Genomic DNA, 20,805 nt, shown 5'->3' with positions numbered 1-20,805 from the left:
AGGTGAGATGTGGGGGACCTGGGGTCCATAAGACTGTTGACATTATCTGTGACCTAGACTCACTAAGCCTGGAAGCATGAGGCACAGTTAGAGTCCTAACTCGGCCCCTGCACCTGCCTGGGCCTCAAGAGCCTCCCTGCAAAACAGGGATGATGAAATTGACCTCCCAGGATTGTTCTGAGGTTTAAAGAGGTAGATGAGTTATAGCTCTTGGTAAACAAATGTCAACTGTGTCCTCTGACCAGTGTCACAGCATCCTCCTCCTCTTGGGTCCAGAAGGTTGTTCTATAGGAACAGGCCTCCCTCTTTAAAGCAGAAGGGTGTGCTCTGACCCCCCCTCCCCAAATGGAATAAGCCGAGCTCTGTCTTCTGAAATCAGGCTAATCCTGCTGAGATCACCCCTGCCCTTCCTGCCATCTCCTTCTGTCTGCTGTCAGGCAGGGGATTAGTGGAGAGGCCAATGGATTAAAGGGGTTCCTTTTATCACAACCGCTCCCACTGGACCCGTCAACCCCTCTCCTGGAAGCCTGCTGGCTAGGTTGGGCAGCTCCTCTGCTCGCTGTAGCTGCAAGGAAGAGAGAGAGGCCGCTTCCCACCAGGCATCCCAGCCAGGGCCTGACTGGAAGTCTGGGAAGTCCCGAGCTTGCAGGACCCGGAAGGAAGAAGGCTTAAGGACGTCCCAAGGATCCTGGGTGACCAGCAGACGCAGCTCACTCCTCTCCCACCACACTGATCTCAGCAGCAGCACCATGCCTGGACTCCCCAGGTTCCACCTAAACCCCAGCACCACCCATAGTGGGATCCCCTGCCCTGCATGGCCAGTGGCCTGGGGCTTCCTGTGGAAGACTGTGATCATCCTGTGGCTGCTGCTGGCCTGCCTCCCCCTGCCTCCCACGCGGGCTCAGACCAAGGTTCCTCTGGAAACGTAAGCATTGAGTTTAACCCCACCGCATAAAACTTCTTTGTCCTTTCCCCGCTCCTTCCCACTGGCCCCTCAGCCCTCTGCCTCCCGCATTCCCTCCCACCTCTGAACCTCCCTCCGGGCTCTTCCCTAAGGGCTCCAACTGCCCACTTGTCCCTTTCTTGCTGTGAAAACCTTTTCTTTGCTTCTCCCTCCACAGGCCTCCCCTCCTCCCCAAAGGTCTGCTCGGTGTTGTGTCCCACCCACCCCTCCCTGGAAGCCTGAAGGTGTTCGGCAGACGGACCATCAGACTCACACTCCTCGTTAGGATGGCAGGCAGCACCTCAAGCACCTGATGGAGCGGTGTTCCTCAGGATAATTGCTGTGATTAGGCGGCTTGGAGTGGGTGCTGTGCTGGCTCTGGAAGCAATTATCACAGCTCCCCAAAGGACTAGCTAGGAAATCTGTGTTTTGACGTTCTGAAAAGGTAGAGCAGTTAGAAAGCAGAGTGGCTCATGCAAACAGGAGGTAGCTTGTCCAGGAAGTGGTAAAATTGGACTTTGTAGTCCCAGGCTTCCTTTTCTCTGCCCTCTGCCTCCTCCAGGACCCATCTCTACACCCTGTCATTAAGCCCAGATGTAGGAAAGAATCTGCTGTCAGTCATTCACATTTCGGTGTAAACTTAAATTACTGTGCAGCATCTTTGGGAGTTTTTTTATTTTCATTTTTTTTAAATTGAGGTGAAATTCACATAAGATAATATTAACTGTTTTAAAGTGAACAGTTCAGTGGCGTTTAGAACAGTCACAATGTTGTGCAACCATCACCTCTATCTAGTTCTAAACATTTTTATTACTTTAAATAAAACCCAATAGCCATTAAGCAGTTACTCCCCACCTCAGTCCCTGGCAACCACCATCTGCTTTCTGTTTCTATGGATTTACCTATTCTGGATATTTCATATAAATGGAATCATACAATATGTGACCTTTCGAGGCTTATTTCACTTAGCATAATGTTTTTGAGATTCACCCACATTGTAGCATGCATCAGGCCTTCATTCCGTTTTATGGCTGAATAATAGTCCATTGTATATACATCCCACACTTCCTTTATTTGGGAATGTTTGTTTTTTAGTCCTTCGCTCTGGTGGTCCTACTAAAGAAATTTCCAATCCCTTTGGGGAGCAGAGTGTGACGGCATCCAGGTTGCCTCCCCTAGACTGAAGGTTGCTACCTACTCGGTCCATGTTTAAGTCCAGCCACTCTAGCCCACTGTGATAGTCAGGCTACTGTTAGAGCTGACTGGCAACTACATGCCTTAACAGAAGTGGGGACAGGGGAGCCCAGCAATGCATATTGTTTGTGTTTAGCTTCATTGCACAGTGCTTTTGGGCAGCCTCTTTTCCATTGAGCTGTGTAACCCCTACTTTTTATATGACTGGTATTGTGCTAGGTGCTTTACAAATGATATCTTTAATTCACACAGCAATTCAGTGGGGTATTTAATATTATCTCTATTTTACAGTTGAGAAAACAGAGGCTCAGAAAGGTTAGGCGACTTCCCTGAGTTCACACAGCAAGTAAACAAAAGTGCTGGAATTTGAACTTCAGGCTGTTCTGCACTTTCACCATTACACCCACTGCCAGCCTATAAAACTGTTGCTGAAGGAGATGTCCAGAATAAGTTTCATTCCCAGAGCACCCACCAATTAATGGTAGAAGGTGAGCTCCAGGAATAGGCTGATTGCCAGGTAAAAAATGGCTGGAATTCAGCCCTTCATCAAGGAGAACCAAAGATTGGACCATCCACACAGGAAACACAAAGAGCTGGCTGAGATCAACAGCCTACAAATATGCCCACATGTGTACCACCCATCCACTGTCTTGGACCCAGACCTCCACCCAGGCCCTTGCCCTCACTCCCAGATCTTATGCTACATACTCTCCATGAGAAATCCTATCTATCCTCATAATTTCAACTCCCATCCATATACAAATGACTCCCAGCCTTGGCTTCTGCCCATCAAACTCATTCATTGTCTATGGACAGCTCTATCTGAACATCCTGAAAGCTTTTAAGTTCACATAGATCCAATGCTACTGGTAATTTCCAGACTTGCACAGTGTACAACCTGCCCAACTGTACTCAGTAGACCTGGAATGGAAACCTCATATTCGACATATCCCAAGCTACACTCATCTCCTTATCCCACTGCCAAACTTGCTCTTCCTGTTCTTCTTGATATTCTTAATTTTATTCAATGACATTGCCATCAGCCCAACCACCCAAGCTAGAAAACTAGAAGTCATTTTTAACTCCTCCAAGCTGTTTGTACCCTCTACCTAGAATTCTCTTCCAAATTTCTTTGCCAGGCGAAACTCTACCATACTGCTAGCTCTGAACTCAGATCCTACCTCCTCCAGGAAGCCTTCCCTCACCACCACTACCCCTTCCCAGATTTAATTGGCATCCCTTCTCTGTGTTCCCATAATACCCCAAACATGTATAATTCTATCTGTATGTGAAGGGGTGTTCCACTGAGGGTTTTACAAAGGTGAGGACCGTAATGTGGCTTCAGCACTATGCGCAATGCCTGGCACATAGTGTTGTTGTTGCTGGGAGTCGTCAAGTGAACTGCCCCATAGGGTTCTCTTGGCTGTAAACTTTACTGAAGCAGATCACCAAGTCTTTCCCCTATGGAGCCTCTGGGTGGGTTCGAATGGTCAACCTTTCAGTTAGCAGCCGAGCACTTAACCCTGACACGTAGTAGGACCTCCATAAATATTGGTTGAACGACTGAATGATGCCGACATATGCAGGAGGGAATGATCACACGGGTAAATGACACTTGCTCCATCTGCAGAGGCTCCACGTGGTCCAGTTTGCCCACCCCCAGGACCCTTCCAGTCTGCCACAGAGGCAGGACCCCACTGCCCTTCTAGCGGGACGGATGCGAGGTCAGGGCTTCTCCATTTGGTTGCCCACGCCAGGCCGAGGTATGGCCTCCTCATGCCTCCCTGCCTGACTTGCCTCGGCCTCAGCAGAAGCAGCCTCACCCTCCCTCTGAGGTTTCAACAGAGGACTCCAGGGGCCACAGTGGAACTGAGCAGGCAAACACTGCAGCCAGTGACTCGTTGAGAAGCTGCAGCTGTGGACAAGCTGTTCCTGTTTTTGTCCTCGAGGATCCTCCCGCCCTGGCCCAGACCTGTCCACAGCCTCTTCCCCTCCTTCTCTCCTCTCCATTCTCCACTCACAAGCCAGAGCCCTTGGTGGCTCACAGTCCACTGTGGTTCTGGGCTCGTCAGCACCCGCCCCACAGCCCTGCAGAGGAGACTCGGCCAACAGTGCTCACCACATTGGGGTTCACCACACAGACCGTGCAGCCACTGAGCCTCAGTGTCTCTTCTGGGTCTCCTGCCCTGGCCATGGCTGCAGCTTTAGGGACAGGATGGACAGGAGTTCTGTGTGTGCCTTCTGGGTGTGTGTCCGTGTGTCTCTATGTGCATGTATGTCTGTGTATATGTGTCAATCCTTGTAGGTATGATGTGTGTGTCTCTGTGCTTGTGTGTGTTTACATGTGTGCATGTTAGTGGGTGTCTAGACACAGTGAGTGTGTGTCTGTGTGTGTGTCTATGTGTGTCTGTATGTGGGTATGCACACATGCACTTTTCTCCCCCGGCAGAGTGAAGCTGTGGGCAGATACCTTCGGCGGGAACCTGTATAACACCGTGACCAAATACTCGGGCTCCCTCTTGCTGCAGAAGGTCAGTCACCCCTTTCCAGGCCAAAGCAGCTCACCGGGAGATCAGAGGGCAGTTAGCCAGGGCCTCCTTCCTGGTAGACAGCAGGGTCACAGATCCTCAATTGTCATTGTCTTGGAGATCATCTAATACAATCCCCTCACTTTCAGATGAGGAAACTGAGGCCCAGGAAGGTGAGCAATTTGCCCAAGTCATAAGGGGTGGGGCGGTCAGGGGGTCAGTATGGTGGAGCAGCTGAGAGTGTTGTGTTAGCTCAGACACTCTGAGAAGCAGACATCAAGATGGAATTAGACATTCAAGAGACTTCCCGGGAAAGGAGACTATGAAGAATATGGGGGAGAGGGAGCAGGAGTGAGCAGACCGGATGCAGGCCTGATCCTTGTGAAAGGGGGTGGGAAGGAAGGAGGGCAGGGTTAGAGGAGCCTCAGACGTCAGTGTGCAGGGCCTTGCGGGAGCTGCTGGGGCAGGAAGTCTGGGGCTGGTCTGTGGCCATCTATGCAGGGACGGCTTCCCATACCTCAATTTCCAGAACCTCCAGCCATCCCCTGTGCCCACATGGTGCTTTGGCAGAGGTCTGAGCCCACAGCGGGGCTCCTGGGAGGAAACAGCTCCCAAGGGAGAGGTGATGCTGCAGTTCCCCTCTCCCTCTAACACTGTATTTGTTCATTATTTTATGTGCAGCGTTATGGCTAGCCTCTCCTCTTACCAGATTACAAACGACCTTATCTTTCTCTAATATTCATGACTCCCTTGCCATTCTCTTTTATTATTACCATTGGCCAAGAGCTTTATATTCATGACTTAAGTCTCACCAAACTCTGTGAGGTGAATATGATCGTCTCCATTATAAATGATGTTAGGAGTAAATCTCAGGCTTCTACACCTGCACAGGACCACACTGCAGTCCTTTCCTTCTCCCTTCCCCACAGCCCCCAGGTCTTCAAGCTGGAGAAAGTGGGAGGATCCCGGGGTGTGCCTGCTCCCCGTGCTTGGCACCCACAGGCACAGCCTTTCCACAGGCTTCGGAAGCAATGACAGCTAAGATCCCACCTTCCACACATACCACACTCCTGTGCTGCAGGGCACTGTCTCATTTAACATTCTCAGGTGATCCATCCAACCCTAGAAGGTACAACAGTAGTTATGTGGTTCTTTTGGATGAAAGTATTCTGGAAAATGTTATACAAATGTCACATTTTACAGATGAGGGAACTGAGTGATGGAGTGACTTGCCCAAGGTCATACAGTCAATAGGTTGCAGAGTTGGGACTTTGGACATCCATCATACACACACTCAGTGACAGATTGTCTCCTGTGGATCCAGACAGGAAACTTGAATCCAGTTCCCCTGACTCTCTGGGCTCACTGGCAGTTTGTCAGGCAGCTGTCCTCATTACCTGCTTCGTTGAGGGTGACACTAGTGTGCCCAGAGGCAGACTGATATCAAGATTTGCCTTCTGGTGCATCAGGGAAAGATGAACCAATGTTCAGGGTGGTTTCACAATCAGTGTGAGCAGGCCCCAGGGAGGCACAAAGAACATAGGCTTGGAAGTCTGGGAGACCCATTGACTGTGGAGCCTTAGTCTAGGTTACTGACCTCTCTAAGCCTTGTTTATTCCCTTGTTAAGGGCTCTTGTTGTTGTTAGGTGCTGTTGAATCAGTTCTGACTCATAGCTACCCTAGGTACAACAGAAAAAAACACTGCCCAGTCCTGCGTCATTCACACAATCGCTGTATGTTTGAGCCCATTATTGCAGCCATTGTGTCAATCCATCTCTTGAAGGAGCTTCCTCTTTTTTGCCAACCCTCTACTTTACCAAACATGACGTCTTTCTTCAGGGCCTGGTGCCTCCTGATAAAGTGTCCGAAGTATGTGAGATGACGTCTCACCATCCTCACTTCTAAGGAGCATTCTGGCTGTACTTCTTCCAAGACATATTTGTTCATTCTTCTAGCAGTCCATGGTGTACTCACTACTCTTCATAAACTCCATAATTCAAAGGCGTCAATTCTTCTTCAGTCTTCCTTATTCATTGTCTAGCTTTTGCATGCATGTGAGGCGATTGAAAACACCATGGTTTGGGTCAGGCGCCCCTTAGTCCTTAAAGTGACATGCTTGCTTTTTAACTCTTTAAAGAGGTCTTTTGCAGCAGATCTGCCCAATGCAATACATCACTTGATTTCTTGACTGCTGCTTCCATAGGTGTTGATTGTGGATACAAGTAAAATGAAATCCTTGACAACTTTACTCTTTTCTCCATTTATTATGATGTTGCTTATTGGTCCAGTTGTGAGGATTTTTGTTTTCTTTATGCTGAGATGTAATCCATACTGAAGGCTGTAGTCTTTGGTCTTCATCAGTAAGTGCTTCAAGTCCTCTTCACTTTCAGCAAGCAAGCTTGTGTCATCTGCATAACGCAGGTTGTTAATGAGACTTCCTCCAATCCTGGTGCCGCATTCTTCTTGAACTGAGCCCAGTTTCTCAGATTATTTGCTTAGCATACAGATTGAATAAGTATGGTGAAAGGATAGAACCCTGACACACACCTTTCCTGACTTTATACCATGCAGTATCCCCTTGTTTTGTTCAAACAACTGCCTCTTGGTCTATGTACAGGTTCCTCATGAGCACAATTAAGTGTTCTGGAATTCCTATTCTTCACAATGTTATCCATAATTTGTTATGATCCACAGAGTTGAATGCCTTTGCATAGTCAATAAAACACAGGTAAACATCTTTCTGGTATTCTCTGCTTTCAGCCAGGATCCATCTGACATCAGCAATGATATCCCTTCTTTCATGTCCTCTTCTGAATCTGGCTTGAATTTCTGGCAGTTCCTTATTGATGTACTGTGACAACCACATGTGAATGATCTTCAGCAAAATTTTACTTGCATGTGACATTAATGATATTGCTTGATAATTTCCGCATTCTTTGGATCACCTTTCTTTGGAATAGGTGTAAATATGGACCTCTTCCAGTCGGTTGGCCAGGTAGCTGTCTTCCAAATTTCTTGGCATAGACGAGTGAGCACTTCCAGCTCTGCATCCATTTGTTGAAACATCTCAATTTATGTTCTGCCAGTTCCTGGAGCTTGTTTTTCACCAATGTCTTCAGTGCAGCTTGGACTTCTTCTTTCAGTACCATCAGTTCTTGATCATATGCTACCTCCTGAAGTGGCTGAATGTCAACCAGTTATTTTTGGTATAGTGACTGTATTCTTTCCATCTTTTTTTGATGCTTCCTGTATCATTCAATATTTTCCCCATAGAATCCTTCAATATTGCAACTCGAGGCTTGAATTTTTTCTTCAGTTCTTTCAGCTTGAGAAATGCCAAACGTGTTCTTCCCTTTTGGTTTTCTATATCCAGGTCTTGCACATTTCATTATAATACTCTACTTTGTCTTCTCGAGTCACTCTTTTTGAAATCTTCTGTTCAGCTCTTTTACTTCATCACTTCTTCCTTTTGCTTTAGCTACTCAACATTCAAGAGCAAGTTTCAGAGTCTCTTCTAACATCCGTTTTGGTCTTTTCTTTCCTCTCTTTTTAATGACCTCTTGCTTTCTTCATGTATGATGTCCTTGGTGTCATTCCACAACTCGCCTGTCTTCGGTCATTAGTGTTCAATGTATCAAATCTGTTCTTGAGATGGTCTCCAAATTCAGGTGGAATATACTGAAGGTCATACTTTGGCTCTAGTGGACTTGTTCTAACCTTCTTCACCTTCAACTTGAACTTGCATATGAGCAACTGATAGTTTGTTCCACAATTGGCCCTGACCTCGTTCTGACTGATGATATTGAGCTTCTCCATTGTCTCTTTCCACAGATGTAGTTGATTTGATTCCTGTGTATTCTATCTAGCGAGGTCCATATGTGTAGTCACCATTTACGTTGTTGAATAAAGGTATTTGCAATGAAGAAGTCGTTGGTCTTGCAAAATTCTATCAAGTGATCTCCAGCATCATTTCTATCACCAAGGCCATATTTTCCAACTACTGATCCTTCTTCTTTGTTTCCAACTTTCTCATTCCAATCACTAGTAATTGTCAATGCATCTTGATTGCATATTTGATCAATTTCATACTGCGGAAGTTGGTAAAAATCTTCAATTTCTTCATCTTTGGCTGTCTTAGTCATCTAGTGCTGCTGTAACAGAAATACTACAAGTGGATGGCTTTAACAAACAGAAGTTTATTCTCTGATAGTCCAGTGGGCTACAAGTCCAAATTCAGAGCATCTGCTCCAAGAAAAGTCTTTCTCTCTCTGTTGTTTCTGGAAAAAGGTCCTTGTGATGCATCAGTCTTCCTTTGGTCTGGGAACATCTCAGTGCAGGAACCTCAGGTCCAAAGGACGTGCTCTGCTCCCAGCACTGCTTTCTTGGTTGTATGAGATTTCATGTCTCTGATCACTTCTCTCTTTTATATCTCAAAGAGATTGGCTTAAGACACTATCCAATCTTGTAGACCTCATCAGTATAACTGCTGTTAGTCCATTTTATTACATCATAGTGATAGCATTTACAATGTATAAGGAAATCACATCAGATTACAAAATGGTACACAATCATACAATAGTGGGAATCATGACCCAGCCAAGATGACAGATATTTTGGGGGGACACAATTCAATCCATGACATTGGCCTTAGTGGTTGGTGTGTAAATTCAAATAATAGTCATATTAACTGGTTGTTCTTGTAGGTGTATTGATATTATCCTATCACTGACAGTGTTGTACTTCAGGATAGATCTTGAAATGTTCTTTTTGATGATGCATGCAATGCCATTTCTCTTCAGTTTGTCATTCTCAGCACAGTAGACCATATATAATTGTCTGATTCAAAACAATAATGTGCCCAGAGTACCCAGAACAGAGAGGACATTTGATAACTCTTACTGAGGTAGATTATGCAGGGAGAGAGCCCATCCTTGCCTCTAGGTGAGTAAACAAGACTTCAGTTGTGTGAGCGTAGTACCTGAGAGGATGGAGGTCACGTGTAATCAAGTGCCAAACAACCTGGCACAAAACAACACATGCCTATGTCTCCCACTTTCCCTGGAGCAGAAATACAAGGATGCGGAGTCCAGTCTGAAGATCAAGGAGGTGGATGGCTTGGCACTGGTGAAGAAGTTCTCAGAGGACATGGAGAACATGCTGCGGAGCAAAGTGGAGGCTGTCAAGGTACTCCAGGTCCTCTGACCTAGGAGGGGGCTTCTCCCATCCCCCACGACACCAAAATGACCCTCACTGATGACATGGTCCTGCATCCTGCCACCCACATGACCTTCTCTTACCTTTCAAGGCTTCTGCCTTGTATTTCCATTAGCCAGAAGGTCCTTGCTCAAAGTTGTCAGACAGGAAGCCACTGCAGTGGGAGGAGCTGGGATTTGAGCTCTGCCTAAAGGGTAACAATGTCAAGTACAATAGGATCACCCTACAGTATTAAGAGAGACTCTCAATTGTTGTTTGTTGTTGTGTGCCCTGGAGTCAATTTCAACTCATAGCAACCCTATAGAACAGAGTATAACTGCCCCATAGGGTTTCCTAGGCTGTGATTTTTACAGGAGCAGATGGCCAGGTCTTTTCTCCCTCCGTTTTGAACCACTGACCTTTCGGTTAGCAGCCGAATGCTTAACCCTTGCGCCACCAGAGCTCCAACTACAAGTTTGTATTTAGTGACTGGAGTCCCTGGGTGGTGCAAATGGTTAATGAGCTCAGTTGCTAACCAAAAGGATGGAGGTTTGAATTCACCCAGAGGTGTCTTAGAAGAAAGGCCTGGCAATCTACTTCCAAAAAAATCAGTCATTGAAAACCCTATGGAGCACAGGTCTACTCTGACATCTATGGGGTCACCATGAGTTGGAATCTACTTGACAGAAACTAGTTACTGATTATTTAATGACTAGTACAGAGCAGTGAATGGAGTGAGGACTTAGGAATTACTTATTGAATGAATGGATGGACAGATGGGAGTATAGCTGGATGGAGAACAAGCAAAGCTCCCTCACTTCTCTCCTTTCCCCCTCTCTCTCTTTCCCTAATCCTTCCCCCTTTCCCTTTCTGCCATAAGGACCCTTCTTTCACAGCACCCAAGGAGCCCTAGTGGTGCAGTGGTTAAAGCACTCGGCTAGTAACCAAAAGGTTGGCAGTTCAAACCCACCATCCACTCCGAGGGAGAAGGATGTGACAATCTACTTCTGTAAAGATTACAGCTTTGGAAACCCGATGGGACAATTCTACTCCGTCCTATAAGGTCGCTATAAACCAAAATCTACACAATGGCAAGGGGGTTTGGTTTGTTTGTTTTTTTAAATTTTTCATGGTGCCCAAGTGCTCTGGTGGCTGCTTGGGCAGCAGGGGTGCTCACAGTGAGTGGGCCTGGCCCTGGTGTCCAGGTGATTACATCACTGGACACCCACTGGCCCTGGCTTGGCCTGTAGACACTGAATGTGCTGCCTTCGCTGCTTATAAATTGCCTCCCCAGGATGCCTGTGGGGACTGGGTTGATGCAAAGCAGTAGATACCGTGTGCTTGGAGAGACACAGGCCCCCACGCCACCAGACAGGAATCTGACCACCCAAGACCAGTATTGTCCTTGAAAGGACTCAGAAGATCGATGACACCCTTGGTGGAGCCCAAGAGAGCTATGGAGAACTAGTGGCCTGAGAGAGGAGATGGGGTGGTTTGCTGTGCAGGGAAGATGGGCGGCGGAGGCCAGTGCTAAGGAGAGAGAGTAGGGCTGCAGTGTCAGGTAAGACAATCGTCACCCTCACAGGGTCTGACACAGGCCAGTTCAGGCCACAGCTGTGTGCTAAGCAGTGTGCCTGCTTCTGCCTCCCCACCTTCCCCACCAAAACCCACCATCTGGGAGGGATCCAGTGTCAAACAAAGGCCCTGGGCTTAAACCAGTTGCCACTGACGATTCCAACTCATGGTGACCCCATTTGTGTCAGGAACTGTGCTCCATAAGTTTTCAATGGCTGATTTTTCAGAAGTAGATTGCAAGGCCTTCCTTCCAAGGCACCTCTGGGTGGACTCGAACCTCCAACCATTCACTTAGTAGCTGAGTGTGTTAACAGTTTGGACTCCTTCACGTTTGGCACAAGGAATCTTAAGCATCAGGAACCAGTAAGCAGATACTTGGGGGCCCAAGAGTCCATCCTGGGCTGCTGAATCACACTTCACAGCAGGAGGACACTGACCTCACACACTTCTGGCACCCTGCCTCCTTCAATCGGCAAACTTTGTTTAAACAGCCTCTCTGGGCCAAGCACAGACATTGGGAGGCAGAAATGCACCTTTAGATGCAGGTCCTCGTGGCACTGGAGCAGCAAGCAGAGGCTTCTAGTCCCACTGCTTCCTTCTCACAGCCTCAAAGGGCAAACAAAACAAACCAGCGCTTATTCTGCGGGACTTCTCCTAGCACCAGTCCCTGCTCCCTGCTGGGTGATTCTCTCTGGGCCACAGAACCCAGAGTATGAGGGTGCTTATGGGGAAATTTCTTGCAAAGCATCACTGAAATAATTTTTGCTCTGTGGAGTTTCTTTATCACATCCTACAAATGGGGTTGGGAGGGAGGAGGTAAGGATTTAAAAAACCCCATTGCCATCAAGTCTATTCTGACTCACAATGACTCTTGGAAACCATAGGGTTTCCAAGGAGTGGCTGGTAGATTCGAACTGCTGATCTTTTGATTAGCAGCCAAGCTCTTAACCACTTATTCTACTCAATTTGCACTTGAATAAATAGAGGCCTGAGAGGCTTTAGTGGCTTGCCCACAGCCATAGCCAGAACAGGAGCTCAGGCCAAGGAGCTGCCCCCAGCCCTTGCTTCCCTTGAACGCTCATTCTCCCCTTCGTGTCTGTCAGAGGCTGGTGGAGGCTGCTGAGGAGGCTGACCTGAATCATGAGTTCAACGCGTCTCTGGTGGTGAGTCCTCCTGTGTTCAGAGCTGGTGTTAGGAAGGTTTAATGACTAAGCCCCCAAACCCTACCCAGGGCCGAGGCCACCTGAGTATGGGATACGGAGGGGTATGGGGGTGTGTGGAGGTTCAGCACTAGCTTTAAATGCGCACAGGGTTTTTGTGAACCTATAATAGTTTGTTTTTTGAAATGCTGTCAAGTCTTTTGGGAAGGGATTTACGGACAAGGTAGGAGAGAAAACTATCAAGAACTGCGTGGAGAGCATAAAGTGACAATCCATTCATGTGATAGACATTTTTACTCAATTCCCATAGGCAAAGCAACATGCTAGCCTCTACAAAGATAAGAAGACAAATGAATGAGGCATATTCTTGTCTTCAAGAATCTCACAGAGCAAATAATTTGAGTATAAAGCATGAAACAAGTCCATAAAATAGGTAGACAGAATAGGATGAAAGAATAGTATGAAAAGAATACGGTAGGGGAGGCACACAGAAATCTTTGCAGAGAGGGTGGTGTGAGGCCTGGGCCTCAGACCAAGGGGAATTTGGGCAGGTACAGATGTGAAGAAAGGGAGCATGGGTGGTTCAGTTGCAGAATTCTGGCCTTTCATGCAGGAGACCTGGGTTCAATTCCCAGCCAATGCACCTCATGCACAGCCATTACCCATCTGTCGTTGTGTGTTACTATGATGCTGAACAGATTTCAGAGGAGCTTCCAGACTAAGGCAGACTAGGAAGAAAGGTCTAGCAATCTACTTCTGAAAACCAGTCAATGGAAACCCTATGCAACACAATAGTCTGATCCTCAACTGATCTTGTTGACCTTTCCAAGTGACCTTGGAAAGGAAGGTGGGACACATAGTGGAGAACCTGGAATGCCAGGGTAGGGCATCTGGTCTTTATTCCACAGGGAGTGGGAAGTAAGGAAGGGTTTGTGAGGGGAGAACCCAGCCAGATTTGCACTCTAGAAAGTTAATGCTGGCAGCAGTGTTGGGAGATGGGTTAGGTGTAGGGGGTTTGAGGCAGGGGAAGCAGGGTGGGGTATTGCAGCACCAGCCCTGGCAGGGGCCGTTCAAGGTCTGCACCAGACAGTTGTGGAGGGAATTAGGAGGAAGCCCTGATTCTGGCTCCATGGGTGGTACTCCAAGCCAATCCCCATACACTGCGTGAGACACAGAGTAGACTGCGGGCTCCTCAGAGAGGGCATGGGGAGGCACAAGCCCTGACTGGGCTGAGGCTGAGGCCCAGAGCAGTGGCTGTTTGTTAAAGAGAGTAGCCTCACCCCTCAGGCTCCATTCTGGGACCCAAGGAACTTGCTCACCCTGGAAGAAACCCATAGTGCCGAAGAGGCTGTGTTTGTCTCTATCTCTCCTTGAATGCTACATGTCTAGCTGTCTCTGTCCCCATCTCTGGCTGTGTCTACAAATGCTAAGCAAAGTGGAGCCCCAAAACAATCATCTGGACAATTTACACCAAAAACCAATAAAATTAGCCATCTGCTGCAATTATCTGGATATACATTTGCCCCTGAACCATTCACATCATTGCCTGAATTCTCCACTGGGCATGGACACTGCCAGCCCATCTGATCCCTGTCTCTCATGTCTGTGTCCTCTGGACCAGGTGGTGGTGGAGGGAGCTGGGAGGAGAGCCTGATTCTGGCTCTGTGGGTGGTATTCCAAGCAGATCCCCTGATACTGTGTGAGACACAGAGCAGACTGTGGGCTCCTCAGAGGGTGTACAGAGAGCCACAGGCTCTCCTCTCTCTCTTTCCTTCTCACTCTGCATGTCCCTTGTGTCTGGAGTGTCTCTGGCTCATTCCCTGTTGTCTCTAGTTTGACTATTACAACTCAGTGCTGATCAACGAGAGGGACGAGAATGGCAACTACTTGGAGCTGGGAGCTGAGTTTGTCCTGGAGTCCAACGCACACTTCAGCAACCTGATGGTGAACACCGCCATTAGCAGTGTGCAGCTGCCCACCAATGTGTACAACAAAGGTAACTCCTGCCACCCCCCTCTGCCACCCACACGTCCTTCTCAACTGTTTTGGAGATTGTGAAGGGTGGTGATGGTGGTACTAGTAGGTTTGGTTTCATGTTGGTTTATTGTGGTAGAAATATATATAACAAAACAGTTGCGAATTCAACAATTTTTACAGTTTAGATATGGTGGTTTTTTAATGATTTGCCTCCATTTTCCTAAGAAGACTGGCAGAGTCATAAACTGTCTCCCCAGCCTCCTGGATTGGGGACTAGAAAAGAAACTATTCTACACAAGCCTGGGCTGACAGAAACGTGGATTAGAGGGTGTGAGTGTGGCTTTCCAAATAAGGTGTAGAGGGAATGTCTAAACTACATCACTACAGGAAGTAGCTCTGTGTGTGTGTATTTAGTGTGCTACACTTCCCCATGAAGATTCTCCTGCAATCTCACCCTTCAGACCCCAATATTTTAAATGGAGTCTACATGTCTGAAGCCTTGAACCCTGTTTTTGTGGAGAACTTCCAGAGAGATCCGACATTGACCTGGCAATATTTTGGCAGCTCAACTGGATTCTTCAGGATCTATCCAGGTAAGGACATTGGGTGGCATCTCCAGGATCTTCTGGGCTTCTTCTCTGGGAATAAAACAATAGAGCATGGAAGATGGCCCCTGGTACCCAGGCCTCCAGTGAATGGGCTGATCCCCTGCCAAAAAGTACTTCCAACCCACACTTTGACACTCCTCAGTAAATAGCTGTTGAAAGAATGAATGAAACCATCAAAGTCTATGGTAACCAGACAATTGATGCCCACTTTGAGCTCCTATCCTATAGAAAGCACTGTGGGAGAAAGGACTGTGCAAAGGAGGATAAAACTATTCTTCATCTTAAAAAATTTATATCCTAATTGGAGAAAGGAGCCATACTTAATTGAAATGTTCAACAGCAACACAGGAAATGCCACCGGCTACCATGTGGCTAGTGGCCACCCTAATAGAGTGGGGATGGCTCCCTTGTTCACCAATAAAAAGAGAGCAAAAAACATCTGCCACAAAGTTGGCATGACTTTTGCCCCCTTTTCCTTCCCATTTTAAATAAATTCACTTCCGTATATCACCCCAACCCGTCTTTATATTTTAGCACACTGTCTAGAAAGTCTTAAAGCTGCCCTGCTTTTCTGAGACAGGAAGCCAGAAAACTTCTAAAGGATCCCTCTGTGTTTCCAAGCTGGGAAAGCGAATCCCTGTCTTGGAGTGCAAAGGGACCCCAGAGCTCACAGAGTTCCCATCATTAGCTTGCTCCTCCTTGTGTTTCTCTGTCAGAATCTACAACTAGCCATTGGTTCTAGTTCTGTTCTCTGGAGCCTTCATGAATAAGTTTATCCTTCTTGCATGTAGCAGCTCTTCAAATGCCTGAAGACTATTCATACATCCCTGGAATCTTCTCCAGGGTAAACACATGTAATTCCTAAAAACATTCATGCCACATCAGGGCTTCCAGAGATGTCAAGTTGTATGCAGACAACACAATCAAGGTGTGAGCGCTTCAGTATTAGTATGTTGTTGTTCTGTGCCATTGAGCCCATGTTAGTATAAAGGGGCCATTTCTCACTTTGGTACTTAGGTACACACCCACCCACACAACTGTATATAAATATTGGCCTTTGGGTAGACAGTATTGGATTGACCATAATCCTTTGTTCATTAACACTACCCTCATTGGTTCATGCAGGCCCATTTTAATTTATTTTATTTTATTTGTAATATAATGAATGTCTGTTTACACACCACCAACGCAAGACCTAGAATATTACCAACAACTTATACCTACCTAAGTGTACCTCCTCTATCCTGCTCCTCTGCCCTAAAATTCCTGCACCACCCAGCCCCTACCCCCTGAAGTGGCCAGGTAACAAAAAAATAAATAAAAAAACCAAACCCATCGCCATTGAGTCTATTCCAACTCATAGCAACCATATAGGTAATAGCTACCCTGAATTTAAAGCTTATCACTCTATTTGAAATTGTTTGTCTGTTCTTGTTTAGTTTTATCTCGTGTAGATGTCTGCATAAACAATATACGTTTTTGCTTTCCTTATTTTTAGATTTTTTAAACCTGGTTTTGTATACAGACTTTTGTTGTTGTTGTTGTTATGTGCGGTCGAGTTGGTTCTGACTCATAGCAACCCTAAGTACAACAGAACAAAATGCTGCCCAGTCCTGTGCCATCCTCACAATCGTTGTTATGTTTGAGCCCATTGTTGCAGCCACAGTGTCAATCCATCTTGTTGAGGGTCTTCCTCTTTTTTGCTGACCCTCTACTTTACCAAGTATGATGTCCTTCTCCAGGGACTGGTCGCTCCTGATAACGTGTCCAAAGCATGTGAGAAGAAGTCTTGCCATCCTTGCTTCTAAGGAGCATTCTGGTTGTACTTCTTCCAAGACGGATTTATGCGTTCTTCTGGCAGTCCACGGTATATTCAATATTCTTCACCAACACCATAATTCGAAGGCGTCAATTCTTCTTCAGTCTTCCTTATTCATTGTCCAGCTTTCATACACATATGAGGCAGTAGAAAACACCATGGCTTGGGTCAGGCGCCCCTTAGTCCTTAAAGTGACATCCTTGCTTCTTAACACTTAAAAGAGGTCTTTTGCAGCAGATTTGCCCAATGCAATGTGTCATGTGATTTCTTGACTGCTGTTTCCATGGACGTTGATTGTAGATCAAAGTAAAATGAAATTCTTGACAACTTATTTTCTTCATTTATCATGATGTTGCTCACGTCCAGTTTTGAGGATTTTTGTTTTCTTTATGTTAAGGTGTAATCCATACTGAAGGCTGTAGTCTTTGATCTTCATCAATAAGTGCTTCAAGTCCTCTTCGCTTTCAGCAAGCAAGGTTGTGTCACCTGCATATCATAGGTCGTTAATGAGTCTTACCCCAATCCTGATGCCCCATTTGTCTTCATATAGTCCAGTGTCTCAGATTATTTGCTCAGCATACAGATTGAATAAGTATGGTGAAAGGATACAACCCTGACACATATCTTTTCTGACTTTAAACCATGCATTAACCCCTTGTTCAGTTCAAACAACGGCCCCTTGGTCTATATACAGTTCCTCATGGGCACAATTAAGTGTTCTGGAATGCCCATTCTTCACAATGTTATCCATAATTTGTTATGATCCACACAGTTGAATGCCTTTGCACAGTCAGTAAAACACAGGTAAACATCTTTCTGGTAGTCTCTGCTTTCAGGCAGGATCCATTTGACATCAGCAATGATATCACTGGTTTCATGCCCTCTTCGGAATCCCGCTTGAATTTATGGTAGTTCCCTGTTGATGTACTGCTGGAACTGCTTTTGAATAATCTTCAGCAACATTTTACTTGTGTGTGATATTAATGATATTGTTTGATAATTTCCACATTCTGTTGGATCACCTTTCTTTGGAATGGGCATAAATATGGATCTCTTCTAATCAGTTGGCCAGGTAGCTGTCAGGAGTGAGCGCTTCCAGTGCTGCATCTGTTTGTTGAAACATCTCAGTTGGTATTCCACCAATTCCTGGAGCCTTGTTTTTTGCCTCTGCTTTCTTTGTCATTTTGTTTTACCTATATCTCTTAAAAATAGTTTATAACCTTTTAATTTTCATCCAAACTGACAATCTTTTACTAGTTGGCAAGTTAAGCATATTTACATTTATTGTGAGTATTGATATATTTGAACTTGCTATCATTTTGTTCTTTAAATTTCTACTTTTCCCATTATTTTTGTTTCCTTTTTTCATCTTTTGCTTTTTTTAATGATTAAATTTTTCTTACAAATCTCCTCTTCCTCCATTATTTCCCTTTTTAAAACTACCAGTTTGTGACTTATGCCCTCTATTTTTATTCTTTTAGTAATTAGTCCTGTAATTTTATTAGTCATACAGGTAGTCCCTGATTTACAACAGGGTTCTCTTTCGACGACTTTATTGTAAGTCGGTTCTGACATAAGCCAAAGGCTTCATTTTTTTGTTTTGTTTTGTTTTCATTACTATTGCCTTTTATTATCAGTATCTTTATAAATCTGATCTTTAATTGTCTTTGGGGGTTGAAAACATTACATATAAACTTACAGATATGTTTTAATACATACATAGATAAAAAACAGACAAATCATAAAAATTTTCTCCGATAATGAAGAAGAATTGGACGACATTGGCATTTTGTCAATTGTAGTAATAACTCCACTTACGGGAGGTTCTGGATCATCTAGATTATCCCTGAGAATGGGGATGGCATTTCTAGTCAGAAAATTCATGAGAGTTATCTGTATGGTCCTTTTCTTTTTTTCTTCGTGTATTTTGTGGTGATATTTCACTGCTTCCCAAATCTGCCTATCAACTTTAGCAAAAAGATCAGTGTTTGGGTCCATGTTTTTAAGGAACTGAAGCCCCTGATTTAATTTAGAAAACATTTCAGCCAATCCTTTCACTGTAAAATTTTCTTGACAACTTCTCTCCTTCCTCTTCCTTATTATTTCTTTCTTCTTCAGCATTTCTTTCCCCTTGAAAATCCCTTAAGTCCTGATCTGTCAATTCCCCTTCTTCGTGATCTATGAGCTGTTCCTCATCAGCGATATCAAGTTCTAAATTCAGCCTTCTTGCCATATGGACGATTTTTCTACCGATCTCTTCCATCATATTATCCTGGTCAAATAATTGGAGCATGTTTACTTAACTCAGCAATTTTTTCCATATCCCCTGCACACATTTTCCTGTAACTTCCTCCCAGGAAGATGCAATGTTCCAGCCTGCTATACAGCAGTGTTTTGAACAGTAAATCATAAAGTTGAACATCTGCAAGTGCATATCTGAGAATGATAACATCCGCAAATTATGTGCTGCAACATTGTATGTAGTACAGATTACTAACGATAAGATGTACAAAAATATTAGACGGTTTTAAGTGTGGTTCATCGTAACTTAAATACATTGTGTTAAATAGCTGTATTTAACACAACAAAATGCTGAAATTAAATAACATTTTTATCCTTCTCCTAGTCAAAAAAGGACCTTAGAACTTTTTCATGCCTCCCCTCATTCTGACTTCCATTCTATTTTCATACACTATTTCACATTTTTTATCCTCACAAACTAAACACTATTACTGTTATTGGATACAGATTTTGCTTCTTTGGATTTAACCACTTGTCTATCATTTTATTAGTTCGCTATTTCTTCATGCATCTCAGGCTGTCTTTCTGAGATCACTTTCTTTCTTCTTAAAGTAAATCCTCCAGAAGTTCTTTCATAGCAGGTCTGTTGGTTGTAAACTGTTACAGTTAGTGTTTATATATAACTGTTTTATTTTATCCTCAGTCTTGAACGATAGTAGTGCTGGGAATGCAATTCTAAATTAACAGGTCTTTTTTCTCAACACTTTAAAAATATTTTCCCATTGTCTTCCAGCTTCCATTGATGTTGAGAAAATCTGCTGTCAGTTTAACTGCTGTTTCTTTGCAGATGTTCTGGCCTTTCTTTCTGGCTGCTTTCTAGGTCTTTTTGCTTTTGACATTTTGCAGTTTCACTATGATGTGTCTATATGTGAGTATCTTTTTATCTATCCTGTTTTGAGTATATTATACTTCCTCGATCAGTGGATTTGTAGTTTTTATCAGCTCTAGAAATGTTTCAGACATTATCTATTTAACCATTGTCTTGGTTATCTAGTGCTGCTATAACAGAAATACCACAAGTGGATGGCTTTAACAAAGAGAAGTTTATTCTCTCACAGTCCGGTAGGCTACAAGTCCAAATTCAGGGTGTCAGCTCCAAGGGAACACTTTCTCTGTCAGCTCTGGAGGAAGGTCCAAGTCATCAATCCTCCCTTGGTCTGGGAGCTTCTCTGCATAGGAACCTCAGGTCCAAAGGACCGCTCTGCTCCCGGCACTGCTTTTTTGGTGGTATGAGTTCCTGCATTCTCTGCTTGCTTCCCTTTCCTTTCATCTCTTGTAAGATAAAAGGTGGTGCAGGCCACACCCTAGGAAAACTCCATTTACATTGGATCAGGGATGTGATCTTAGTAAGGGTGTTATACAATCCCACCCTAATCCTCTTTTTTTTTTTTTTATTGTACTTCAGGTGAAGGTTTACAGAACATATAGTTTCTCATGAAACAGTAGTACACATATTGTTTTATGACATTGGTTAACAACCCCACAACATGTCAACCCTCTCCCTTCT

At 45.0% G+C, this 20,805-nt stretch overlaps 1 protein-coding gene and 1 non-coding gene across 2 annotated transcripts in view; both read left to right on the top strand.

Annotated features, from left to right (window-relative positions):
* The first annotated feature begins 749 nt into the window (after positions 1-749).
* Positions 750-20,805, top strand: part of CACNA2D4 (calcium voltage-gated channel auxiliary subunit alpha2delta 4) — a 114,752-nt gene continuing 94,696 nt past the window's right edge. The window contains exons 1-6 of the mRNA XM_004381277.2: positions 750-925; positions 4,587-4,668; positions 9,733-9,849; positions 12,537-12,596; positions 14,427-14,589; positions 15,032-15,163. Of these exons, the coding sequence (XP_004381334.1) occupies positions 750-925; positions 4,587-4,668; positions 9,733-9,849; positions 12,537-12,596; positions 14,427-14,589; positions 15,032-15,163 (730 nt within the window). The remainder of the gene's footprint in view (positions 926-4,586; positions 4,669-9,732; positions 9,850-12,536; positions 12,597-14,426; positions 14,590-15,031; positions 15,164-20,805) is intronic.
* On the top strand, positions 13,166-13,236 carry TRNAE-UUC (transfer RNA glutamic acid (anticodon UUC)). Its single transcript has one exon. It is a non-coding gene; the product is annotated as a tRNA-Glu (tRNA).

The sequence above is a fragment of the Trichechus manatus genome, unplaced genomic scaffold (genome assembly GCF_000243295.1).
Source record: "Trichechus manatus latirostris isolate Lorelei unplaced genomic scaffold, TriManLat1.0 scaffold00081, whole genome shotgun sequence".
Classification (NCBI taxonomy): domain Eukaryota; kingdom Metazoa; phylum Chordata; class Mammalia; order Sirenia; family Trichechidae; genus Trichechus; species Trichechus manatus.
Note: the sequence above shows the minus strand (reverse complement) of the source record. Positions and strands in the feature narration are given on the sequence as shown.